General features: G+C 46.4%; 1 protein-coding gene across 1 annotated transcript in view; it reads right to left on the bottom strand.

Annotated features, from left to right (window-relative positions):
* ARHGAP31 (Rho GTPase activating protein 31) overlaps positions 1 to 27,518 on the bottom strand; it is a 62,625-nt gene that overhangs the window by 23,232 nt on the left and 11,875 nt on the right. Inside the window, exons 2-3 of the mRNA XM_009330435.1 lie at positions 1,690 to 1,792; positions 1,044 to 1,188 (exon numbers count right to left, since the gene is read on the bottom strand). Of these exons, the coding sequence (XP_009328710.1) occupies positions 1,044 to 1,188; positions 1,690 to 1,792 (248 nt within the window). The remainder of the gene's footprint in view (positions 1 to 1,043; positions 1,189 to 1,689; positions 1,793 to 27,518) is intronic.

Genomic DNA, 27,518 nt, shown 5'->3' with positions numbered 1-27,518 from the left:
AATTCTTAACAAAGGACGGATGGTTCTAACACTGAGGAAACAATCCTTCCCATCCCCTCACCCCAGTGGTTTTAAGATGCTGGTGAATGCTTTTAGCTGAAAATTCACACCTCTGGCATGTAAGATTTCACCCTGAATGACCGGATTTAAAGTTGTTGGTGTCAGAAACAACTGAAAGTGGATTTAGAGCAGTAAGAAGCAGGCAACCTTAACAAGCATAGCTTGCTGTGCCACCTTTTAATAAAATATTATCTGTCATCAAAATTAGCCAACTCTCTTAAAAATTCAGGCTTTGTGGTCTTATTTTTCTGCTCCCCCGCTGTCTGCTCCTAGACTCCAACTGTATCCATGTATAATCTATGGTTGTTGTGCAGAATCGAGTTACTATTCTTTGAATTATAATCCTTCTAAACAAGGTTAGAGATTTCTCCTGGGCCAGGTGCCACTTTCCTCTGCCATTTGTATTTATGACATGATCATGATGGACCTGATATACCATAGCTGGCATAACCTGTATCATCATTTGCACTCTGACAAACTGTGTGAAAAATGCTACAGATGCAGAAAAGTTGGTGTTTTACACATGGGCTGGGCGATCAGTTTGCGCAGGTGTCAAGGACTGTCAGAGGGACAGGGAGGAGGAAACCGCACCCTTGTGACTATGATCACAAGCCCTAGGTGACCCAGAAGACTCTCAGTGATGGACAGTAATGAGGAAAAGAAAGAGAATTAGTAATTCTGGGAGTAGGTGCACAGTGGGGAGAGAGAGTAACAGCAGGGAAGCAATGCAGTGAAAAAATGAGCAAGACGAAGGGGAAGAAACAGCAGAGAAACTGAGAGAAATAAACATGAAATGGGGGAAAGAAACAAGGACAGGGAAAGGCAGACAGCACAAGACGGGAAGGGAAGATCCCTGGGAAGTGTTTATACAGGTAGATGCACCAGAAGTCAGGACACTGGAGTGAATCCCAAACAGCTGTCATGGAGGAACCTGCAGCACATCCACACTGCTGGAAAAGAACGTGAACAGCAAAGGGTCTCACCGTGAATTTCTTGTAGAGCTCATAAGTGAGGAGAGGGTTGGGCAGTTCCCTGAAGTACAGCTTGCAGAGCGACCCCACGCAGTGGATGTCCTGGAGGTAAACTTCCCTTGTCAGATCCGGGCATTGGTCAGAAACAAACTCTTGTCTGAAACAATATGGAGACATAACAATGTAGGAGAATAAGAGCTGTAGCATCCCAGTACTCCACCCTAAGTACTCTTTTACAGCTAGAGGAAAAAACAAACTGGAAAGCAGAGATGTCTCTGCAGCCCAGCCCAGATTGTCTCCCGGGATCAGGCCCCGAGGTTTCAACTAGTCTCTGATTTCCATAACATAGTCCCATGAGTGGACCTCAAACTGATATAAAGACATTGCTTTGTCTTGAAGTGAGAGAGAACAACTCAGCATTTGTGCTGCGACCCTGCAGGCCTTTCCCATTAATAGATGCAGAGGGAGATTTTTTTTTTCTTTGTTGTGGACTAATCCCTGAAACATTGCATTTCCCTGTCACCAGCTTCAGAGACAGTTTCTCTTCTGCATCAATGTAGATCTCTGTAGGCCCCAATCTATGCCTGAGGGACTAACAGTGAAAAGGTACAAAGCAGTGTCACCGAATCCCTCTGGCACTCAGACAGATTGTCCTTACCTCAGCTTTTGTATGTTAGATGTCACTCCTGAGAGGCGGTAGATCCCATCCACAATGCCATGAGTCTCAATGAACTCCGCACAGCTCTTCAGCACGTAGGGGACTAGGAGAGGAAAGCAAGGAAAGATGCCCAATGAATACACACTGAGAACTTCCACAAGTCACCACAGAGGAGACAGTTTCATGAAACAGCAGCAGAGGCTCTCTGCAGATGCAGGGAAGTGTACAGCAATGGGAGAAATACAGGGCAAACCAAAAATAAACCCCACAAAGTGCCCGTAGCCAATTTGCAGTGAGGATATGCTATGGTTGGGCCATGCCACGCTCATTGCCATATGACAATGACTGAGCCTGAAGTCACAGAAACATTGTGGGAAGAAAGGTAGCATTTCTCTCTCTCCCTTTTTCTTTTCTTTCCAGAAAAAGAGGCAATTTCATTCTAATTGAAAGCATGAGGTAAAGCATGAGGTCCTGGGAACCTCCCCCCTCCCCAAGATAGAGCTCCATCCTCGCTGAATCGTGCCAAAAGGTCTGATTGGCTTGGATAAAAATCAGAGAAGCATTTGCACTTCCATATAAGCCTATGTACCCACAGTTTAGAGCTCATAAACTCCCACAGAGGGGGTATAAAGTTCAAATATTGACTAGATCTGCACACTGACAAAATCTGACATTGGCTTCAAAGAACTCTATCAACATAACCAGCTGAAGACTTACCCAGCCTTAAAGCTGAGAGGAGCCTGAAGCACAACATTTACATCCAGACCTGGACCCAAAGCGTATGTTTATTTTTTCCCCATTATATAGGTATAGGAAACCCTCATCCTCTTGGTGAGACCAAGCCTCCCTGTCCCCAGTACTATAACAACCCTAGCTATAACAATAACAGTAAGAGAGCCCTTCCTTATTAGGTGCTAGAAACTGCTGTGTATTTAACGCAATGCTTCACACAGCCATAAGCACAAAAGTCAGTAACTGCAGAAGTTAAGGAAGTTCCCCGCTGTAATGCTGCGCATTCAGAAAGCTGTATGGAAGAAAACAGACTAAGCCACGCATTTGACTGAAAAGCCAGGCATAGAAATTACTGCATCTTTGCAACACCGCAGAGATAATGCCTCTGGCTGGACCTTCCCTGACTTCTTCTGCTTGAAGTTCAGGACCATAACGACATATTAACATGTGCTTCATCAGGCGGCATCCAAAGACAGCACTCCAAGGACAGCCTGAACAAAAAACAGCTGGTACATTGTTACATTTCTCATGGGTGCCGCTGAGGCCAGAGCCAGCTCATGGCTGGACTTGCCCCTACCAAGCAGCCCAGGGCACAGGCTCTGGTGAGGAGGGATGCTGCCTACCTCAGTGACACACTATTACTGAGCCCAGTCAGTTAGGGAAGTGCTACCTTTCTGCTCCCAACTCTTACCGAGGGAGGTAAAGAGGTCCTTCTTGTGTGTCCCTTCTCTTCTCAGCGTGGCCAACCCAAATGGAGGAATACACAAAGTGCTAGTGGTTACTTGGAAGCCTGAATGATCCAAACAGACTAATTCTCCTCAGTTAAAGGAGCCTCTTCAGAACAATAGGGAAAATTTGACTTTATGATTTTTTGAGCAGGGACTCATAATGCAGGTGCATTAGCCATGCTGTGTCACACTCAAAGCCCTTGGGCTGATTTTTAAGACCCTCAAGTTGTTGGGCTAAGACTAACAGCTGAGCTTCTGGCAGGGGCCCTAGCCTGCTACAACAACAATCTTCATGGGAAACCATGAAATTGCCAAGAGAACAGGTGAAGTCTACAGAGTCAAAGCTTTGTCCACAGCAGTTACAGAGCTATAGGATTCTCTCCTCAAGGACTTTTGAGGAGAAGGCACATCAGTGCCTTCCAGAAGGAACATGGGAAGCATTTCTTTCAGTACGTACAGCACCCACTTCCTAAGATGACTAGATGATGTGGAAGGAGACAGAGCAAAAGAAAAGTATGAAATTTCTTTAAAATCCTGCCAAGAAAAGCCCAAGTGACACATCAAGAAAGAGGACCTTCCTATCTCTGAGTAAGACCTGATTATCTGTAACTGCAGTAGGGAGTTCAGATCATATGATGATGAGCATGCTAGAAATAATAAAAAAAAGAAAGGCAAATGACTTCAGGCCTCTTCTTCATTTCTGTTTGGTCAGGCTGTACCATCTTTGTGGCAGGAGCTATGCATACATGGCATATTAAGATTTCCTTCTTGGTAGGGGTCTCTGGGAATAAATCTAATGTAAACAGCAAAAATGAAAGCTAGTCAGATCCATGTTCACTTCAGATCCATTTGTGTGGGAGAATGGGTGAACCACTCCATGCCACCTGGAAAAAGAATTAACTGAACAGAAAACCTATTTGAGCAGGACAGCCACATGACAAGGTTTGTTTAAAAATTGAATAGTCTTTTGTATAGACAAACTTCATATGATGGTGCCTAGCTGCCACACAAATGAGGTCCATGCCCACAGCACCCTTTATTAGATACTTTTTAAAACCTCAGTGTTAAGAATAAGCGCACCAACTAAAAATGCATATACTGATGTTAGTTGTGACTAATTTGACCCCTTGAAAGTAAGACCAATTAAATCACACTTTGTTTTTTGCTGAGTTTTAAGTTTCCTTGGGTTAAATTAGCTCAAGAGGCCTCAGGCAGGTAAGCAAACCTCTTATACAAAAAACATAGAAGGCTAGATCCATCTGTTGAGGACTGGTAAGCAAAAAAAAGGGGCCTGAGGGGAATAATCTGTAGCAAACATATAAAATTCAACCCATTTTTAAAAGTGGGTGAAGACTCCACAGCAGAGACAACCTTATAGACTGCAGATAGACAATATGCACTGAGCTCTGCAGATATCTCTTACTCCAGACCTGCAATCTTCCCTGCTTTTCCAGCCCTGGGCTTCTCACATATCTCTGCCAGTGCCCTTCACTCATCGTGTACATGATTTCCTGCCCTGCCAGGTCTTTGGCTTTTATGAAGAGAAACAGCCAGTTACACCAAAATGTGTGGCGATTTTGTGATGTCAAAAAAAATCCCACATAGGACACATTTCACTCGCAACCAAAATTAGACTTTGACCTCAGATCCCTGGAGGTGAAGGGACTGCATCAGCTTCCTGCGAAGCATGCCCCTAAATGCAGCGCTTGTATGAAACTGGAGCACGATAAATGTTTTCTTTGAGCAGAACCTGCAGCTCTGAAATTCCTGAGCAGCTCTGATCTCCTACAAAGCTGAGTCTTTCGGGCACTCGGGGGAGGTGAGGTTAGAGTGGCAGTGAGCGGCTCTCTCCCACTTCCAGCCATCTCTGAGGCGGTTTGATTATTTCGGACGTGGCTCCCAATGAACCAAAACAAAAGCTGTGATCAACCCTAAATGTGGGGAGGTGCAGACTCTAGCATGCACTTTACAACAGGACTCTATCGGCATTACAGGGCACACGTAAATCACAGAGCTGGGTCTCTCCCAAAGGAAGATTGGACGTGGATGGGGATTTGTAGCAGGGGCTGTGCATGTGTGTGCAGGCACAGAAAGGGGTGGGGAGTGGGGTGTCCAATCTTGACACTTCTATAATTAAAACTGTGCTGGAGGCTTAGAATTTGGAAGAGGCAGCTGGTGTCACACAGACCCCGCTTGTTCTGCCAGACAGCCAAACTGTCCTCATTTAAAACTACAATAGAAACCAGATGGAGGAGGAGAAGAGAGCATGGAGCAAGGCATCAGGCAGAAGGGAAATTGAGTTATAAACATACTGCACACAAAAGACAATACTTCTCTTCCCCTAGACAAAAATAAACCAGAAGGGCAGTCACAGTAACTCATTCCACTCTCACTGGATATCACCTCTGAGCTCAGCGTACGCAGACATTCACCTTCACCAGGGTCTTTTCCATGACCACAGCTCATGCCACTTCCTTTACACGTGTGTGCGGCTCCTGCTAGGCCAGGTATCGCGCCTCCCTCCCCTCCCCTCCCAATCCCACTAGCTGCCAGTGCCAGCGATGTGCGCTGAGCCTCTCGCCTCCCAGCACTGCTGGGAAGGGGACATCTCTCCCTTCTCCTGTCCCTTCCCAGCCATGGCACCACCACCCACCAAACCTCCCCACCAGCAAGCAAGGTGCTCACTCTTTGCCTGCCTGACAAAGGCTTCGTCTGGCACAGGGCCGAGCATTTTGGGTCAAAGCCAGGGAGACCTTTAAGCATGCACCTAACTAAATCACCAAGCAGCCCTAGTAGGAGGGAACACTAGGAAGAGAGGGAGTCACCCCATCTAATGGCTGGTGGGAGGATGGCCTCCTGGTCTCCCACCAAAGCCAGCAAAGAGTGAGAAAGACCCTGGTCCAACAGGAGGTGCAAGCAATGCCCTGTAGCCTTCAGCGCCGCCTTCCAGAAGAAACTTTTAGTCTCCATGGGCTACAGAAGGACCCTAGGGAGAAGGTTGCTAAGACAGCCACCCAAACCAGTCAGGGTGAATACTGTCCAGTAAGACTGTGTTTAAAGTTAGCTAACGTGGACTGAGTCATGTATTCAGGGTACGCTGTACTGAACTGGACTGAATAGCAGCAGGCTTCATTTTTGCCTTTATCCTTCTGTTGTTCTCTCAGAAGGCTCCTTGCAAGGATAAAAATTAGTGACAGAGCTACTCAGGTCCTCCTTAGTGGTTGATTTATGCCACATGGAGGAGGTTTCACATCTTCTCTAATTTTATTTTAATTTTAGTTCAAGTAATGGGAAGATAAATGCAGACCTTTCATTTCACCTGAAACATCAACTTTTTGATGTTTGACTTGCAGGAAATAGTTTGGGGTTTTTTTTTAATTTCTCCCAAAAATGAATCCTGTGCCATAAAAAAAGTTGTGGGCATTTTTATTTCACCATTTTGGTTTTGTTACATATTAGTATTTTTTTTAATTGTCTTCCATTGCCCTCAATAGTAGTGCATGCTTCCTATCATGCTATGTCAATAGCATGACAATAAAGGTCAAAATAGTCTCTTGTTTCAATTTAAATGACTAAATTAGGAAATATTTCCTCCTAAAAAGTAAGTATTTCAGTCTGTACTAAGCAAGAGCTGTTACTTTGTACAAACAAAAATAACAAAACAGCACACATTTTGGAACATACTAATATATTAACTTGGCCTCCTAATCACAGGAAAGGAATAGCATTGTATAAATGGCAAGATACTTGAGAGTCAGAATCTCTGATGTGACATTTTTCTGCATTTTCTGATGCTTCCTACTTTAAATCACAAATTTTAATGCTGATTCACTAGATTTCTTCTTCTTTTTTTTTTTTTTTTTTTTCTGATCTTGTCTGATTTTTACTAGGCATAAGGTTGGCTGAGAAACAGATTCCAGAGGAGATCAAACTGTGCTTTCTTCCCTGCAGCTTGCCCAAGCCCTGGTCCAGCATGGCAGTCACAATTCCAGTTTGCCTCCCAATGCATAGCCCTAACCTGTTGCAGCTAAGGATAAATCCTGCCTTGCCCCCAGGTATCATCTCCTTTGCCCTCCACCATCTCCTTTTTAGTGGTGGCCAGGGATGGAAGGGACCACAGCATCCGAAATTGCTGCAGAGGATCTCTCCTGCTCAGAGATGAAGTAGGCAGAGCTGGGGATGGGGAGGGTTTGTCCTGCCTGGACATAACTGCTACAAGGACAAACAGAGGGCTTTAGTCTCCAGGATGTCTATGCATACTTTTCACCAGCACTAAATTCATTTTACAGAAGAAGAAAAAATAAACTGCCTCACCATCAAATTCCAATGTTTAGTTTGGCTGTTAGCGCTGAGCTACCACAACCCCCCTATGCACACACACACCTGTGTTTGAATAGCATGAGATAGCTAAACACCACCAAACAGGCTTAAAAACAAATCACCTTGTTAGAATCCTCCTCACCTCTTCCCCCTTAGCTGCCATAAACACAGGTAAAAAAAGACAAATAGCTGGCGCCAAGGTGATCCTGTCTGCATGGACAGCACAACTGAATCACCATACGAGTCACAGGCTTCATTTTTTTTTCTCCCTCTACTTCTGTGGGAAACGTCTCTGCAATGTCATGAAGGTTAGCACAACAGTCCTGTTCCCTGCGATGAAAGCACCATCCTGAACGCAGTTGCGATTCTCCTGGGCAAAGACGTAGGAAAAACAGATCTTGAATCTGTCAGATGCCATCACCCTCCATGGCCTGAGCGGGAAGTGGAAACGCTGAGCACTGTTTGGGATGTGGCACACTCATTTCAAGCAAATGCATTTCAACACAGCCTGCAGGCCCAGCGTGAGTTTGAATGAAGCCAATGGCACCACTATCAAGGGATTTTTTTCCCATTGATATTATACCCAGCTCACATCTCAAATATCTAAATAAGACATGTAGGAACACCTGATTTTCCAGAGCAGATCTGACAACTGTGATGTTCCAGGCAGAAATGAAAGAGCCCGCGGCAGACCTGGCCAGCTCACCGACAACACACATCAAAGAAAGCCTAAGAGAAAGCACTGCACAAGCAGACATTGAATGCTGACTCTCAACCCTGGCGGTCACCATGCCCCTCTGAAATGTGACAAGTACCTTGACATAGCTGGCAGATTCTGTCATGCAGGCACTTTTGAGAAGAGGTTGTACTAAATACTAGAATAATTTTGTTAGGAAAACATCCTGCTGTGGGTTTCCTGCAAAAAAAGACCAGATAACTGAACAGGATATCTCCACTCCTAACTTTTATGACTCTCTGGTACAGCCACCTCGGAAAACAGCAGCTTAGGTTCTGCAGGGCAGGTCAATGAGCTGTGCACGTCCTCAGTTAGCCATTTGAATCCTAACAACTCTGATCCACAGCAGATTAGGGTGTATATTGTACAGCGTTTTGTTCACCACAGCACAGGCAATTGGGGTAATTAATTCTGGAGGTAGGAATAACGGGACAATTTATGCTGTCTCAGAAAAGTGACTCGGGTATAAGTATAGAAAAGATCAGAATAGTTTTGAAGCTGCATATAATGAATTGACCTCTGTCTGGGGAAATGCCTAGATACTACGAGGATAAGCAGGCTGTGAGACAGGAATTCTGCCATTAACCTCATTTCTGACAACACATACTAAAAACACTGCCAAATCCAAAGGCTGCATCAGCGCTGATGGAGCACAGGACTGAGCGGGGCAATGCCGATGCTGCAGCTCAAGGGATCCGGGAGAAGCAGCCTGAAAGGGAAGAGTGCAGGTAAGTGTTGAGCACTGGGATGGACGGCCAGTGATGCAGGCTCCATTTGAAGTCTCTTGAGTGCCCGTTGCCTTTCATCCAGATCAATAAACAAGCTTATGGACTGCAGGTGTCACACTGTATCATGTTTTCCTTCCTTTCTCCGCTCTTTTCTTAAGCATGGACACCAATGTAAGCCATGCTAACCTACCTAACTGCTGGCAACAAAGCAAGGAAAATATATGGACTTCAAAAGTTTTTTCCTCCTCTCAACAGATTTTGACCTATATGTTTTCATTTACCAGGGCTTCAGAAGCAAGTTAGAAAACAAACAGTGCATAGTCTCCATCTTTTACCTGAGCCTGCTAGCTGATGCAGACTTGCTCAGTTTCTTACAGTCCCAAAATTACTCTGGAGGTGACTTGTAAGCTATTACACCCATTTCTTGACTGTAAAAAGTGTGTAGAAACCAACATCTCCCTTGACACATGGGAACTCTTACACGGGATTCTTAGGATCTCAGAATCTGTAGAAAGGCAATTTCAAGGGGATCAACGCATACTCCCTACCTGGCTGTCAGTGTTAGTTTGTTCCTTATTCCTTTTCGACTTGGACTTTAGTGTGCCAGGCAATAAGGATTCCAGGTTTCTCTTTATAAGGAAGCCTTTGGGGCTGTTAGGAAGAAATTATGGGTGCTTAGATCTTGACATGCATCTGAAAAATACCAGCTACTAGTTAAAGAGTTTTTAAGTCCGTTGTACGGTGCCTTTCACAAACACCACCTCCATACACTGAAATCTATAGCAATCTCTATAGGATATAGAATTTGTCTCTAGTTTCTGTGCTGTTCTGTCATGCTATCACACTGTTAGACAGATCCTTCATCCACTTTCATAGTGACGGCATGCTGGTGACAAAGCAGCAACTAATTCCCAAATAGATGCTCTTGGGAGGCTTCAGGAAAAATGATGCTGCTGTTATCCTGCTGGTGAAGAGACAGAGTGAAGTGAGGAGCTGGGCAGTTGTCTCATAAGCTCCAGTGCTGCAGCAAGGTGAGCTTTTCTGCAGTTCTCTCTGTGGTTCTTTCCCAGGAAATCATTGTTGTCCCTTTGAATGTGCAAGGGTAGGCTGGAGGTCCGTCAGCACTCGTGGTTCTCTTTCTACGCTTGCTGCACAGCAAGTCAGTTACAAGCATATATGACAGACATTTCCAAGCTTTAAAGCACACATCCAACTGTGCCAGCTAATGCAGAATGGCAGTGCCAATGAGCTCAGGTGTGTGAAAGGGAGAGCAGGGGCCAATCACCCCACCGAGAGCCCAGGTTAATGTTTGGTAGCAAGGTACAAAGTAACTGAGAAGCTGGTCCTGACCCAAGCTCTTATATGGATGAAAAATTGCATGGCTGAATCTCACAGCACATATTTATCTTTTCTCTTCTTTTTATTTTGCCCTCTGTCACACTGATGGACTGATGCAGGCTGACACTAGATTATGCAGCAATGTTCTTTCATTCAGGCCTCTCACTGATCTGGCCTCTAGGGCTCTCCTAGTGAAAAGTGGATACAGCAATTTCCAGAGGTTATTCCAAATGGGCTGTTTTACGGATAGTCAACAACTTAGGGCAAAGAGCAGGGAAAATTGCTGAGGATCATTATATATCACAGACAGACAGATGAGGAGCCTAAATACAAACCCGTAAAGGCTGCAAATGAGAAGTGAAAGGCAAATGAAAACAGACTTTTGAGAAAAAGTAAATAAGGCTTTATGATGTCAATCTGATTGAAAACAAACATGCAAAGGCACTAGCAATAATCAGTCATTATAGTTTGAAGCCAAGCAGCACAAAATCCAATCCATCTTTGCTCAGTTGCTGAGCATATATTTAGATTGAGTGTTTTCATTGCAAGGCTGTCTGGGCCTGACCCAAAGAACCGCACTCATACAAAAAATCCCATTGAATTCAGCAGTATTTTCCACAAGAGAAAAAAAAATATCTGTTTGTTCTACCCTCTCTTAGCTCTTACCGTGGCATGCAATTACTAGCAAATGAGGTGAATGATAGAAGCATTTTCACCAGCTTTACAGGAGCATAAAATGATGGCGTGAGGTTCAACACAGAGTGGAGAATTAAGACTGCTGCTGGCAGTGGAAGATCACCTAGAAATGCTCCTCCCAACCCTGCTCAGAGGAGGTTGAAAACAAGTCAGTCTTTATTTGAAGAGGATTAAGCTGTGGGTGACTCGGATTGCTGTTTGTCTGGTGAAACGAGGTGCTATTCTACCCACCCTAAGTAATGCCCAGGACATATGATTGCCACAGCCTGTGGGTTCAGTTTCTGTGTCTGAGCAGCATGGAGAAAATTCTGCCAGAAGCAGCACCTGGTCAGACACACATACCGCTATACATAAATAAATGTGTATCTATGTATATATCAGCATATATGTGTGTGCATACATATACATATACGCATGTATTTTTACATATACAATTATATTCATTTTTGTATGTATATATGTGTGTGTGAGAGGTTTCATGTGCAATACCAGGAAATTCTTCTGAGAGAAATAGCTTTTTTTTAACAAGGTGTCAGTCAAAGCCTAATATCTAAAGGTGGTATTTACAGAGTCAAAAGCTGCAAAAGTCTTGCTAGGCTCATGTCATAGGTCTGGGGGGGATACATCACTACATGCTGGTGCTCCTGCTTGTAGAAGCTTGCTCAGCCAGCCAGAGAATAAGCCATTGCCACAGACATTTTCCATGCTCTCCTGTCCCAGGCAAAGTGCATTTAGCTACTGCGTTGCCCTGCATGTTGCTACTGTGCTGAAGGCCTTTCTGGTTGAAGGACTTACTCTCAGCCAAGGAAAGCTGTTGGTTGAGGGGTGAATTCCTTAAGCATGCATGGATTTCTACATCAGCAAGTCCAGAACCAGTCTCAGTGGACTGGTTTCACTCAGTAGCTTAGTTAAGAAAGGTAGCCCATGGGATATGGGTCATTTTGGCTACACCTTTTCATCGCCAGGGGCTGCAGTCCTCTAAAGTGTACCTTACAGCCTTGATCGCAGAGATTGTATTTTCCTTTCCATACACCCAGGGAGGGTAAAGAGGTCTAAAAGAGGCTGCTGAGCTGCCTGGCTTCAACATCTGGATGTGGTGCTGCACCTTCAGGGTTTCTTTCAGAGACAGCAGGGAATACAGCACTGCTCCATCTGTCAGCCTTGTGGCAGATCAACACTTCGCATATGTTGCAAGAGGGCAAGCTCGCTCACTCTCCAAAGCCTGCAAGAATCATCAGGGACAGCAGAGGAGGTAGAACAGCATTTACAGATGGTGTCACACAGCCTCCCAGCCTTCTAGAGGCTGATGCTGGGCTGGGATTGTTTAGAAGAAAATATTTCCTGCCCTGCTGTTGGTGTCTACCTCCACCCCAGGATGTCGGCACATAACTACTGAGATGCACCCAGAGCATAGGGCATGGCTTCTCCAAGGCTGACCTGCAAGGACTGTACCCCTGCAACTGCCTGGCAGAGGGGTAAGGGGATCAGAAACAGAAACTAGTTCTGTCAGAAGGTCAGTGATGAAAGGAGGCACGATATGGCTTTTACAGGCCCTAATAAAAGAGGAAAAGAAACAAAGAGGAATAAAATATTACAGCATGATGCCATCTTCTTATTCCCCAAACAGGCTTCTATCCCCTAATGTAGTAGGGAGAAGTCAGGAGAGATATCTATCTACATGCTACTCCTCTCTTCTGCCTCCAGCAGGAGCAGTTGTCCCCATGACTTTTCTCCCACACAGAAAATCCCCCAGTTCCACATGGGATACAAGCCTCCCTCTCCCTTCATCTCTCAATAAATGTGCATGCCAGGGGTTATCAAGCTGAGGGTCATTCCCAGTGTTAACAATGGAAAAAAAAGCAATATCCAGCTGTTACTAAAGTAGTAAATCTAGTCACTTTGCAATTGCACTCCTCGGTTTCCAAGCCCCCCAACGGATTTCTGATACATTCCATATTTTGCTCTTTATTTTGTTTTCCATTTGGCAAAGGACAGGCTGCAAACCAGTGTGAAGAAAAACAACTTCCCCCCCTCCCCCTTTTTTTTTTCTTTTTTCACTGCGCTATCTCTGCTCCAAGTCAGGCCAGGTAGTGCTTATCATTTCCTCTGCACTGCAAACACCAGCGTGCATGCGTTTCCTGACGGCGAGTCCTAAAGCGCAAGCTGACATTGTTTTCAAGGCCCCCCTCGCTTGGAGGCAGGAGCAGCTCTGCCGCACAGCGCTTCCTGTTGATGTCAGGCCCCTCTTCCTCCCAAAGCAAACGGGCTTCCTGCCGGCATCTGTGTCCTTTTCCATGAGGACTAGCAGGAGCCATTTTCCTACGCAGCGGCCGGGGGCAGGGAGGGGGGAAAAGGTAGCGGAGACAGGGATATAATGGGGAGGAGCAGGGGTGGATGGATTTTTTCCCTAGCGATGTTGACGAACATCTGGGGCCCCTCTCAATGAGGAGGAGAGAAAAGAGATAAGAGGTCAAAACAATAGAGCTATGTCTCAGGGATGCCGGTATTTGCAAGTACCAGAGAAATTACTTATTAGCAGAGAACATCAGAGACTAATTACAGCTGCCGATTTCCCACTGCTAAGGAATGTAAGCTCACAAAAGAAAAGCTACAGCAATGGCCCCCGTGCTCCAGTGGCGCTGTCATAAGCTGTGGGAGATGCCAAGACCTTTACACCAGACCATTGCCTTCGTTTTTATTCTTTCAAATGGAGGAATCTCTACTGCTGCCAGCACTGTTTCATCAACAGTGGAGAAACTGGACGACGAGTGCAGAACACAGCTTACGCCAAGCTGAAGCACTTCAGCTCCACAGACTGCCATCGCATGAGCCACTGCCCCAGCAGAGAAGGGAAAACCTAACCAGACACCATTTCGGACCTCCCCCCAGTCCATGGCATTCAAGGTTTGCATTTGTCCCATTAGAGAAGCTGATGGGCTTGTCCCAGCTCCCACCAGGAGATTATCAGTTTGCTGCACGGTGTAAGAAACAGCCCGGGAACGTGTGATTGCAGGCTCCGTCGTGGTGGGGACACACAAGGTGAGGAGCATGAGGAGCACAGCCAGCCGTGGAAGCGGCGTTGCCTGCCCTCTGCAGCGTTTCAGCCACGTGGCTCCCATGGCCTCCAGCACAGGGCGAGGAGCTGGCTCGCATTAGGACATGTTCCCCTGCAAGCAGAGGTTTTCTCTACCTTGGGAATGACTGGGGAAATAGAGTCCCCCAGCATTTTCTATATCACACCTAAAACTATGGCCAAAATGGGTGGAGTGGGGAGGGGGTTTACTAAGGCAATAACCAAACAGGTTATTAGGTCCCCTAGCAATAACCAAAGCAGAACCTGTCCTTAGAGTGTCAACTACTGCTCCTAATCGCCCTCTGGGGATGAGTTTCACATGTATTTCAATATTGTTATAATGTAATTTTCTCCTCCTTTTCCTACCTGTTGCCTAGTTACCTTCCTGTGTCACTGTAGGAACTAAGCAAAGGGTTACAATTCCAATCTCCGGGTGTAAATTGCCACAGACGCTGACAAAATTACTCCAGCTTTATACAACTGTAGCCAGCAGCAGATGTGGCCCCAAGTCTGGCAGAGCCAGCGGAGTTGCAAGGGAGGGAACTGGGGCTTAGTTTTCCTCACAAGCAGAAATTCTTACTCAAGGTGTAATTGCAAAATCTTGACGGTTGGTGCGGGTGTAAGATGCAAAGGAAAAAAGCCCACCTACGTTCTCACAGCAGAAGCTGGCCAGGGCCGCTGGAATTCGCAGCGCTGACGTTTAGGCAAGCATTCCCGGCTGCAGAAGATGTGCCCTGCATGGCTAAACTCAGCTGGAGCTGTGCCGCTGCTCATACATGAGAGCAGGACGGGGAACCGGGAGAGGAGACCTCCCCGCGCTTTTTAGGGAGCTCCAACCTCCACGCTGCCAGTGGCTTTTCTGGAAGATGCCTGGCAGCTGGCAGCGCCAGCTAAAACTCATGAGCGCTTTGCAGGATGGGACCCCATTTCCAGAGCTGCTCTGGGGGCAAAACCGCACTTTGACGAAGGAGCGTGCGAGAGAAACAGGCTCCACCAAGCTCACATTTTCCTGTCGCGCTCTCCCGCTCTTTTAGTACGGCTTGCTATTCGTGAATGAATTACCTCAATCCCTCTTAAGCAATGTACTGACCAGGAAAAGGGTGTGGGGATTATTAATGGAAAAATCCTTGAATCTTTTAGCCCTGTAGCATGGCTACAGTTACAAGGAAAACAGGATACCACGCTGAATATGGGGAGGAGGAAGAGAAAAGGAGCAGAAACTCTAACGATCTACAGAGACTGACTGGCAAGGAAGAACAAAGTGGCGGTGGTAAATAGGCACAGCTGTCCCGAATTACCAGGAGAGAAACGAACGCACACAATAGCGGTCTGCACAGGGTGCAAATACCACCGAGGGAAAGGGCTTGTTCTGGATGGTCAAGGGGTTGTAACTAGGAGTGACTGAATGAAATTATGAGGGGAAATTTAGGTTGAAGGGTAGGAAAAACCTCCTAAGAGTGAGACATAGTATCACGCTGTAGAATTGCCTTCTCAAGGGAGGGGGTGGGATCCACGCTGCCTGGATATTTAAAATTAGACAGGAGATTGCTCTGAGGGGAACGGTCCTGCATGGGCCACCGTGACAAAGACAAAACAATCTTGCTGGCCTTCCCGTGTTGTTATCAGGCGATGCCTTTTAAGCCACAGTGAGATCCCCTGGAAGAGCTTGCTGTGTTAATTGTAAAGGAAAGCATATAGTGCCAGCACTCACTACAACAAGGGACAACCGCAACCAGCAGCTGGAGTTTAAATTGGATACTAAAGTATGCGGGAAGAAAGGCTACTTGAAAATCTTCCAGCAGAATGATTTTCCAGTGGGAAAGTGTGCATTTCACAGAAAGAAAATGTTTCACCGGAGTGCAGGGATTCAGTTCGATTTTTCAGCCAAAGAAACACTCAAATATATCGTTTCGAGAAGGTGAAATATGTTCACTTCCATATCATTATTTTCAACGTAGTATAACCTTTTGAGAATTTTTATTTAGGGGAAGTTTCTACTCTTTTATTCCGACTCCAGATGAAAGGAAGTCTTGTGGTAGGGGAAGATGGAGCACGGTGCAAAACAGGAACCAGCTCTAATGGGTATCAAGTGATATCATCAATGACTGGCTAGTGTTTGCTCCTCTCTGTACACTTCTGAGGATAGCAGCACCATTCCTTGCAAGCTGAAGCCCAGAATATTGTGTGTTTCTCGTCAATGAACAAGAGAAAAAGGAGGTGAGTGTCCTAGGGTTTGCTTTTCAACCCTTGGCACACAAAAAAACCTCAGTTGAAATCTTGCTTGTATCTCACGTCCCCCATTGTGAGGGTAAAGCCCCAGCACAGTCTCACAGAATATGCTTTGCTTCCATCAGCAAAAATCTAACCCCTTGGCAAGGAGTAATGAATTAACAGAGGATGGGTATCGTTCTCATCCCATAGGTGCAAAAAATGAGAAACAGAAATGAGTTGGCAGCCTGAGGTCATGCAATGAGTTAGTGGAAGAGCTAAGGTTAGAGCCCACGGCTTTGACTCCCGCTCGGTAACTAAACCACATGGCCAGTTTTCTTGTATCTGAACTCCTGGAAAATAGAAACTTAACTTCAAAAGTTCAGAAGCTGGTAAAGCATGCAGAGATTGCAACTGGCTTATCAGAATCACTGACCCAGAGAGCCGAGTTGAAAATCTCACACAGACGTGTTTTTCTGGGAGAGACTCAATTCTTCCCAGGCTTCTACCAAACCAGAAAGACCCTCCCTACCCAAACTTCTAGCCAAAATCTGGACACACGGACTAACACCTCAGAAGGAGATTTGAGTCAGAGATCGACGATCAGATTCCTGGAGCAACCTTTTGGGTTGGTTGTCCTAAAAGTTAGCCTTGTACCAAAAGACCAGACTTCAGTACCCCTGCGCCTGGGAATGTTTGGAACTGGATCCACGGTTTGTGGCTTGGTCTCACTTCTAATTCTTTTCTTTTTTTTCCTCTTCAGTGGTTGTCTCATAACTAAATACCACAATAACGGCAAGAAGCTACCCAGAGGCCATCTGGGGAGAAACTGCATTATTTCTGATCATTTCAGGGAAGGGAGGTTGGTGGGGGGTGGGAGGGGAGGCCTGAATTCACTGGAAAAGATGTCCTGTCTGTTCACAGATCAGCTATACCAAACTTCTTGCATTCCCTGTCTTCTGACTTCTTCCATCTCCTCAACTATCCATTGGTTTCCTTTACCTTTCATTTTCATTTCACAGGGCACTCAGTTTTCAGCACAATTTTCTTCCCATGGAGACCAAACTCAAGCCCCACCTTTGGGACCTGGACTGAGGTTTAAAATCCCTCCCCAGCAAAAAGGCACTTGGATCTGGCGTTTACGATTCATGCCCATATCTTCCAACTGCAGCTCTAAACGCGATCAAAGACTTTTGTTCCTAGCTTTTGTTCCCAGCTTTTGTTCCCTTCTCTGTTCCCTTGAAATGTCAGCAAACATGATGGCTTTGTTGATGCCATCAGGGTGGTCTGACGGCTTCCCACGCTGGGCATGCAGATTGGGTAGCTGTGGAGCAGTCAGCAATTCACTGGGTGTCTCCTCTAGGATGTTGTTGTTCCTCACACCAAGGCAGTGGCCTGAAGCAGCAACACTGCCATGAAATCAACAGAAAACAAATCCACCTCCAGCTGCCCTGGCTTGCACAGGGACATGCAGACTGTTTGTTCCGAACCAGCAGCTGCCGATGCTGGCCAGGAAGACAAGAAACCATGCTGGGAACTCAGGGCTCTCCTCAGATACTGGGGTGGATAACCACCCCTTCAGACATTCCCCGCTTTGTCTGGAGGAAGACTCAAAATATGTGCGTTACTGCTGCCTCCTGAGCCAACAGACTGCAGGGCTGTCAGAGCTCACAGCCCTCACAGCTGTCCTAGCTCTCTGCTGACTCTCAAGTCCAAGTGGGGGGACAAAGGTACGTCCTACCCCAGACACCTCCTGTCACCTCCCCAGATGCTCCTGGGGCTGCTCTGAGATGACCTGGGACCTCCCTGGCTACTGGCTGTTCCTTGGTCAGCGCTGGCTGCACTGCGGGGTAGGGGCAGACAGCACTGCCGGCCGCCCTGACCCGTGTTGTTCCCTGCAAGGTTATAGGAGAGCCTGTGCAGAGCCCAGCAGGCTCTGCCTGAGCCGTGGGAAATACCCGCGAAATGTCTGCCTGCTGTCACAGCATCACAGGGCAGTTCGCAGGAGGGATGGGGAAAAAGATAGACTATGAGTCAACTACCAACCACAGGCCACATTTCTCTGCCCCATCACAGGAACCACTTTTAGTCTGCACTGGCCAGTAAGGGTTGCCTTAGCATCACTCCTCTGCCCACCTGAAGTGTTTGTACCAAGGGGGATCCTCAGGCCTTCCAGGACGTTTGTGCTGCTCTCTCTGCTTTGCCTGCCAATATGCTGCAAAATATCAGCCTTGGCTTCTCAGTTGTTCTGAAATACTGTGCTTGGCTTCAGCCTGAAGAGCCCGAGTTGCGCTGCTCTACTGCACTTCCCTGGTAGCCATCATGTTAAGGATGTGATCGTATTTAGGAATGAGCTGAGGCTCTTCCTATTCTCTGCTCTGCACCTCTCCAGTTCAGTCAATCTTTTCCTACCACAATGCTTTTTCCCACTGCTTATTAGTAATTCATTTTCTCCAATTACAGCAGAAAAGGGCCCTGGCCAAAGAGGAATTTTGCAGCATGTCTCAAAAAAGATCATATTTGTCTGCAGCTTGGCTTCATTTAAGGAAGGTCATTCTGTGGTCAAGCACTCTCAAAACAGACAATGCCATGCCTCCAGGTCTCCAGAACCTCCCATCCAGGCACTGTCATCGAAGTTTTCAACCGGAGTGCTCCTCTGATACATATCCAACCTCACCAATACTTTCTCAGCAGTCTGTCCCACAAGAGATTTAGGCCAACACAATCTACTTCTCTTGGAGTTGATACTACCACCATCTTCAATGCCAACTGCAGTTATTACAACAGTGCTGTTGACAAATCCACCTAAAATCTGGTTCTTTTTTTCACTCTTGACACCAGTTGTGTCCTGGTGCATTCCTTGGATCTCCCTGGAGCTAATTCATGGCTCACTCTTGGTGGTAACAGGGAAAGTGTGGGTGTCACAAAAGCACTTTGTCACAGGGGAGATTCGCAAGTACCCAAGTCACGTAGACATTGCTTTTGTTCTACTGTTTCACCAGCCTAAATTATAAGCCCCTTTATGGCTGGGAACACTTGCTGTATATGCAGATTCGAAGTACTTCCACAACAGTTGGCTGCAGCATCCCAGATTTATACTAGTGTCACTGAGGTCAGAAGCTGGCCCAGTGCCACGTAGCCTGTGCTTCTGGAGGAGCTCAATCGCAAAAGGCAGCATGCTGAAATGGAGGCAAGGTGTCAGAGTGCTGCAAGGTGCTGGAAAAGCTTTTCAGAGCCACAGTAACAAAATGAAGACACCCTTACTCTGCCAGCACGTGAATCCCTTATACTTCTCGTGCCCCACTGTGAGAGACCCAATGTGTCAGTGCACTTGAAAGAACACATGGGGTACCAAGAGCCACATGCTAGGGAAGGTCTGTGGTGCAACGTGCAGCCAAGGAGCATGTTCCTAAATGGATCCCTTGGCTGGTACAGCCCTGCACCATCCAACTTTGCCACATAGCCCTGCACGTTCCTTCCTACTCCATAGCTTCATACACCAGAGGACAGCTGGGCAGGGGATAGCCAGTCAGGCCAGCTGTGCCTCTGGCCCACCTGAGCTGAGTAGGACAGGGGGTGCAGGGAAACACACCTATATGAATGTATGAAGTGCAGACACAGCTGTCATGGAGTATACACCAATGCCCTGGTCCCCTGGGCACAGATGGTCCCATGCAGAGTTAGAGCCTGGTTTCACTGCACGTGCAGCACAGACACCTCTGTGGATAGACACACATGCAGCATTCGGGCCATCCCAGGCTTTAGGATGGCTCTGGGTAGGGATGGGAGTCAGTTGTATGAATCCTGGACATAATGCACTACCCTTGATCTGAAATGCTGGGCATAATAATGGCATGATTTAGCAGCATAGCCTGGTTCATAACTGTCCCCTTGGTTTTGCAGTATGCAAGCAGACATTTGGGTGGATGATGTCTTGTTGGACTCGGGCTGGAAGGGGAGATGGCAAAGCGGGTGGGAGTCACAGTCAGGTGTATATCAACAAGCTTGTCCTGCTCAGAAGAAACAAAGGAAACGTTGCAAAAGATAGTGACGTTCCCAGGGAATCCACTTTTGAATCTGGCTTGCCTGGCCGCGACCTGAGACTCCTTTATAAATCGCATCAGGAAGGCAGCACTGGCCAACAAAACACAACAACTAATCATAAAATCCGAAGAATATCCATTATGTGCACAGCTAGTGACATTTTAAAGCCTATAATTTTTTGCATCTGTAGTCTCCTGGCCTGTAGTGTTCACTCTCCCTTTCCTTGGAGCCAAGCTAGAGACAGCCTCAGATAAAAACCCTGCAGCTGAACACCCCGGATTTCAGGGAAATTGAACTCAGGCATCTGTACTTCAAATTCAACCCTGATCAGAGCAATCTGAGAAGAACCAGTTCAAAATGAACTGGGCTCCAGAAAGGCATCTTCATCTCCCACTTTGGGCAGGAGACAGCAGAGGCCAGTGCCAGACCTCCGAAGTATAATCCAAGCAGGCTCCTGAGATATGCAAAACTCAGGTGCAACTCAAGTCAGCTTTGTAGACTTGCAGACCTTTGTAGACAACAGACACAAGGTCTTTTTCTTCTGATTTCAGGTTTTGTTGGGGAAATTTCTTAACTTCGATTTGGTAGCACTAGGGTAACCTCAGTCCTCTTTTACGCAACAGCCTGGGCACTCCTGGCAGGAATCTTTGCAGAGGGTTTGAAAAAGAGAATTGGAAAAATATGAATTCAGGAAACAGGAATGTTATAACCTTGCTAGCACAAAGGCAAAAGCCATTATGTGCACACAAATTTAGAAGCAGCAACAGCAAAATCCTTTGAAGAAAAACAGCAGTGATTTTTATTATTGCCTTATATGAGTTCAGAATGTTGCAAAGTTAAACAAAGGAATTATAAAGCTGGGTATTTACAAATACTTAATGTTTCACAGTCTCCTTTGAGATGAATCAGGTATCCAAACATCTGGGGACTGCAAAATCCATCAGGAAACACAGACAGATGAGACACATCAAGACAGGAAGGTTCAGGGCTGCCATTGGAGAGACAAGGAACAGCAGGAGATTCCCGCAGCTTCTTTTGGGTAAGAAATGTTAGTACTACATGGATGTGTACACTAAACAAAAAGAGGAAGAAAAAGAGAGGGCTAAAAAAGGTTTTTGCAAGCCTCCTGCTGTTCTGTGTCTTTCTCACTTTGCTCTGATCTCTCTGTACATGTCACTGGCTGGCAGGATGACTGCTTCCTGCTTCATGATTTCATATTTAATTTTTTCTATATAAAAGGAATTTAAAGGAAATTATTACAAACGGTTTGGCCACACTGCATCAAGTCATTGGAAACTATTTCATTACCCCTGACGTTTTCTTTTTTTCCCCCTTCTTTTTTTTTTTCTCCTTTAAGAGAAAAGTTAGATGCTTTCCTAAACGCTTTCCAGACTTGAGCTATTCACAGATTGCATGTGGAAGGCAAACAGCCCAGGCCTGGAAGAAAGAGGCTCTCATACTGGACACCCCAGTAGCTTGGGGCGTCGCAGGCGGTGTCCTCGGCAGCATTTCCTTTCAGAGAGCCATTGCTGCATGAAAATGCTTTGGGTGTAGCAATCCTGTGCTCATCCCACAGGCGCTTCATGAAAGAGGCAACTGTTCCATGTTGGGAATTCAGAGAAACCTCTGGCCAGCAGTGGCTGGTGGAGGCGCCCTGATTAAAGCCCCATTGTTTTGCCCTCTCCAGCAGTCCTGCTAAACCACTCCCTGATGAAGCCCCTGTCTGTCCAGTGGTTTGGGAAGAGGCAAATAAGTAAATACAGTCGTTGCTGGGAATAACAAAGATTGGGGGAAGCAAGGAAAGAGGAAGCAACAAAAAATCCTTTAAAGCACTATGTTTCTTCAAAGGCAAATGCCAAGGAGTTGGGTTTCTGGGCTGTGCTTCTTTTGTCTTTCTGACTCCTGGATCTTGCTGTACTAAGGGCTTTGAGACACCAACAAACACATTGCAAACACAAGAAGGGGTGTTGCAGGAAAAGGGCGTTGAGATCATACTTAATCAAACTTCCTTACATTTTGATAGCTACAGTACTGCCGTATAAGTCAATCACCTCTTTGCCTTTGCAGTTCTTTGCAGCCAACACAGCTGAGCCACACACTTCAGGCCAAGACCTGTATCCTGATGTTAGGCTGATGGGTTTCAGAGGAAAAAAACGCCAGGCTAAGTTCATCTCCTTGTACAGGTCTATCTCAAAGGGGGATGAACTGCATGATCTAAAAGCAGGAACTCACTGGAGACTGTAAAATCAGAGAAGTTTTGATTCACAGCACAGGCTTCCAAAGCAAAGGAAGCTGAGGCACCGCATGCCCTCAGCAGGCAATGAAGCTGAGCACATTTAAACATGAAGTATTGCAAGCTTATCCAAGCGAGACAAAGCTGCTCTTGCTCACGCCCATAGACTCTGGAACTGATCAGAGACTGAAGCTCATTTTAACATCAGTTAGGCACCAAAGGGGGAATGAAAAAATGTAGTTAGCTGATGAAAATATGCATCACTCACAGTGCAGTAACTCAATGGCATCTCCTTGCACTTTCCAACAGCAAGCTTGTTTCAAGGGCTGAAAGGAGCCAGAAATAATTCCCTCACCTCTCGCCCTGGCTCAGTTTTGGGTAAGAATCTGGAAGAGGAGTTTTGGATAACAGAGTTGTTGGCACTGTGAGCATCTTCCTTTACTCTCCACTGTTCCTGATGAACACTATTCCTGTCTATACTCCAGCTGTCTGTAGCCAGAAAAGCATCTCTTCATCTGCTCTACCCCTACTACCAAAACTGCCAGGATTTTGAATTTTGCTCCCACTTACAGCCCTCTCTCTTCTCTTCTACCATTCATTGGCAGTCTCCAGCTGTTCTAATATGGTCAGTTTTGCTCTTAGACTAGTTTTTCCAACCTTCCCCTCCTCCGTTTCAAGCATATTGGGATTTCCTCACATGCTTTTTCCAGTCCACCTTTGCCCTTATTCCCTTTCCCCATTCATTCCCTCCAGTCTCCTTTTTCATTTCTCTGCCACGCTTCTTCTCTCCAAGCTGTTTCTTTGGATGCATTATCATTAGCTTCTACCAATAACCTAAGATTGGGCCTGGTCCCAAAACCAGAATCAATTGAAATTGCTGCCGGTGACTTGTACGGGGCAGTCTTTTCCATGAGCTTTTCCATGAACCATGCCCCATGGCGTGCAAAGAGAAAGCTGTGTTATTGCATATTCTCCCTTCTAAATCAGAGACTATAAAATGAAGATTGCAGTCTTGCAGAAAGTCTTTGTAGCACTTTTTTTTTTCCCTTGGTTTTTTTGCAAGATTAGCAGAACTAAAGACAGCATCCTGGCCAAATTCCAGTTTGGGGTAATCTCTTCTGCTATTTCAGATAGATGCTACATTGTTTTTCCATTTCCTAGACCCAGAGGTTACTTGGTAAATGGCTGTTGTGTTCTCTTCAAAGCTAAAACATCACGTATCGGGGCAGAGACCTCACTAACTCAGAAGGAAGCTCTAGCAATCTTCCTCTCTAGGTATGTAACGCCGCCCTGGTGTTCCTCACATGGCCCTCTGAGGCTCTTGGTATGAGGCTGGCCTGAGACAGGCAAGCTGGGCGAGCGCCATCCTTTTCTGCCCTCACTGTCATCCACTATGGCACTCCCCACAGCTGCAAGAGCCCACTTTTCAGTACTGGGTGATGAAAACAGCTGAGACCCTTCACATTTAAAAATAATAATAAAAACAATAATAATACTGAGAACTTTGTACCAAAAAGAAGACGATACCAGCATCATTTAACCACTGAGGGGAGTAGAATGTGGAAAAAGGAGTGGCCTAAGGTCTCTCACTGAGTCAAGCAGTGGCAGGAGCAGAGCTGCCGTAGCCTGTGGCATGCCACCGGTGTGACTCCTACCACCTCTTATGCTCTATGCAATTCGAACTCCAATCTGAGCAACCCAGCCTTCATTCGTGTACAAACAGAGGAATTTAAAGAGAAAAGCAAAAGGTGTGCTTTTGAGCTGCTTACATCTCCACCAGGTCACCAAACCAGATGCAGGATAAAGGAAGCCAAACTGGGGGTGCAAAAATCTCATTTCACACGTGAACGTCCACGCTCACTTTTAGCCATTGGTCACTGCCTTGGCATAGGGCATGAAGTGGACAGCACTGCCCGCAGCGCACGTGGAGCTCTTCCCAATATTTCAGACAACCGTGCCGCTGGTAGCTCGCAAAAGTGCCCAGCCAAAACTGCTGACTCGTGCCAAATCCCCCAAGCGGCGTTACTAGCCTGGCCAAGTGAGTTCGAGGAGCCATCTGGCCAGGGACGTGGAGCCCACGTGCTGGGGGCCGGCCTCTTGCTCCCCAGGCCAGGATAATTGGACATTGTTCGGCCACTGAATCGCTGCTCTGTCGGGCTGCGGGCTTGTCTCGTAGGAACAAGCTAATTAACATGCAAACTGCCAAAAGAAGGAGAGGGTCAGAGATGGCCCTCACCCCTGCCTCTCCCCCATAATAAACAGGAGTTTTGTGTGCAACCACAACGCCCTGACGCAGGGAGGGGAGAATGGGTGGGGATGGGGAGGCAAAGGGAGAAGCTCCTTGAATATTCCCCATTCAAACCCAAATGTGGGAGCCCTCATCAAACATGGGAGAGGATTCTCCTGCCATATCCAGGTTTTTGTTTGCAGTCGGTTCCCTGTGAACTTGCAAGCAGCGCTCGAAGCCACCTGGAGATCTCAGCGGCGTGCAGTGCCACGCTTGCTGCCTTCTCTCCCTTGTCCCGCATCGGCCAAGGCCTCGCTTTACACCACCGCAGCCCAACCAAAGAGCTGAAAGCACTGCAGAGACAGGACTGCACTGAATGTCCCAACCTCCACACTAGTGTCGCCAGGAGGTAAAGCAAGTAGCACTATTGCTATCAGCCTCTTTTCAAGGAGGCAGAAGTGGGGAAAGGGATAGAAATAAGGCACTTTACAAGCTAAAATATCTTTCCTTAAGCACAAGAATTGATGTCAGGTGCACCTGCACTGTCCCCTGAATCACAGCTATACAAAATTTTTTCATATCCTGCAAACATTCTCTGTCAAGAGGCAGGAACACATTTTTCTGATTTTTCCCATTCTCCCAAAGAAAACACACGTCCTTCCCCTTTTTCTACCAATGCTCACTTAAATTTGCTTCACAGGTGTATAATGTTGCAAAGAAAAGCCTTGCTGTCACCCTTTGTCCATCTGCTAAATCCTTCCACCATCCTGCAGTGAGTTCAAATCGGTAGTAAGAGATGCATGAAAAATCCCAAGCAGGGAACCATTATTAGGGCAGGGATAAGCCTCCAAAGCCCTTAGGATCCAGAGCTGCAGTTCACGTCTGTCTTTAATGCCCAAGGGCTAACATCAATAATTTAACGAGCGCCTTACATCCTGAAATATTTCACAAACTGCAAAAACAGGACTTACTCCACCCACCTCGAGGCTGGGAGGTGGCAGCTGTTGAGATGGGCAGAGCAACACTACGTGACAGTTTAGGACACTGAGTAAAAAAACAAATCATGGCTCCAGCTGAAATTGCTTCTGGAAAGGGAAAGATGCAGCACAACATACACGTGTAAAAAAGGCCCTATGCCCTAGAAACAAAAGATAAACCAGAACTTTTTTAAAAGCATTGGGGCCCTTGTTTTACACTGTGCCCAAATGGCAACATTTCCCTAAATGATGCCAAGTCAACAACTTGACGGAACGGATACTACGCTTGCCATCTCTTCTGAATCACCCACCCCATTCCTGCAGCAGATTTTCTTGGGCAACTCCCATGCAAGCACTAACCACACATAAACCTACTCAGGGTGTAATTGCTGCAAGCACAGCTTACGGTTGAACAGCAACACGCTTATTGAGCTGCCATGTTTAGAGGCCTAAGTAGTATCCAGTTAATCTTCTCAAATCTCATTATTGCAGCAGTGACAGATGGGTATTTTAGCAGGCTAGAAATGAGGACTAATTAGGACTCCTAGCCCTTCTTTGTATTTATTACATTGGTTCCTTCCCTGTCTCTGAAGCACGTTTACGAGCAGTGCCGGGGGGCTGCCTCCACCGCCACGCTCTGCCTGCCACCCTGAGGACAGCGGGTACTGGGTCACCTGCACCTGGCTGATCTAGAGACAGGGCTGCAGGAGGATGTCACCCCTCACCCAGGTTCTGGGGGACCCCAAATCGAAGCTGTGGGGATCTGGAATTGAATTTCCTGACTCAGATCCCTTTTGTGGCTTTACACAGCAAACCTTGGGCAGCAGTATGTGACTGGCGCTTGCTACTGAGCCAGGAAGGAAGAATAATGGACTCAATAGATCAAAACCAGCTCTTCCCATTTTCCGCTCTTAAGCCCGCCTTAGGCGCAGACGCTTGATGTATTGACTTTGGCAACATGTGCATACTGCCATCCTGGCAAAAAGTTATTGAAATGGAGGAGGGGAAAAAAAAACCAAACAAAAAAATCCTCAACTAAGTAAGGGGAACTGAAAACACTTGAGAAAAGGGAGAATCCCCCACACCCCCTTTGTAACCCTGAGCCATCGCCTCAGGTCAAACCCCCACACTCCTTTTAGAGGTTACAGGACATTTGTTTTAACTTTTTTTGCTGCATTCCTCTACCTTGTTGTACTTCTGGTTTCCAGCCAGGACTGGAAGGGAGAGAACAGGATTATAGAAGGAAGTCTGTTGCTCTATTTTTCTGGCTTGATTAGAAGCAGAAGATGCAATAAATCTCACAAGAGAGTTTGTTCTCATTTAGCCTCTTGTGTATCTGAAACTACCTGACCAGAGCAAGGGTAAGGAAAATGCAATACCAAGTGGAGCACACTAGGAAGATAAAAAGAGAAAGAGCAAAATGGTGAAGCTGTTCCCCTCTCTGATTTTGCATAAGGACAGAAAGCAATGCAGTCCCACTGACAGCTTATTTATTTCACACAAATTGCAACGCAGAAGCAAGGGATCCAGAAGGAGGCTCACCCTGCCTGATCACACCTCTGAACCTCCTGAGGTGTGACTGCCGTCACTACCCACAGCACCATAATGAGAGATGAATAGAAAAACAAGCACTAGTTGCACATGGAGCAAAGGGTTTTCCGCGTGCTGGTTGGCCCTGTTGTGCTGCCAAGCTGCCTGTCTGCAACAGGACTGACAGTCCAATTCACTGCTGAGATGGCAAATACAGAATACTAACAGTATCAAAAATATCCCAGCTGAAATATTCAGA

Source organism: Pygoscelis adeliae, unplaced genomic scaffold (assembly GCF_000699105.1).
Source record: "Pygoscelis adeliae isolate BGI_AS28 unplaced genomic scaffold, ASM69910v1 Scaffold120, whole genome shotgun sequence".
NCBI lineage: Eukaryota > Metazoa > Chordata > Aves > Sphenisciformes > Spheniscidae > Pygoscelis > Pygoscelis adeliae.
Note: the sequence above shows the minus strand (reverse complement) of the source record. Positions and strands in the feature narration are given on the sequence as shown.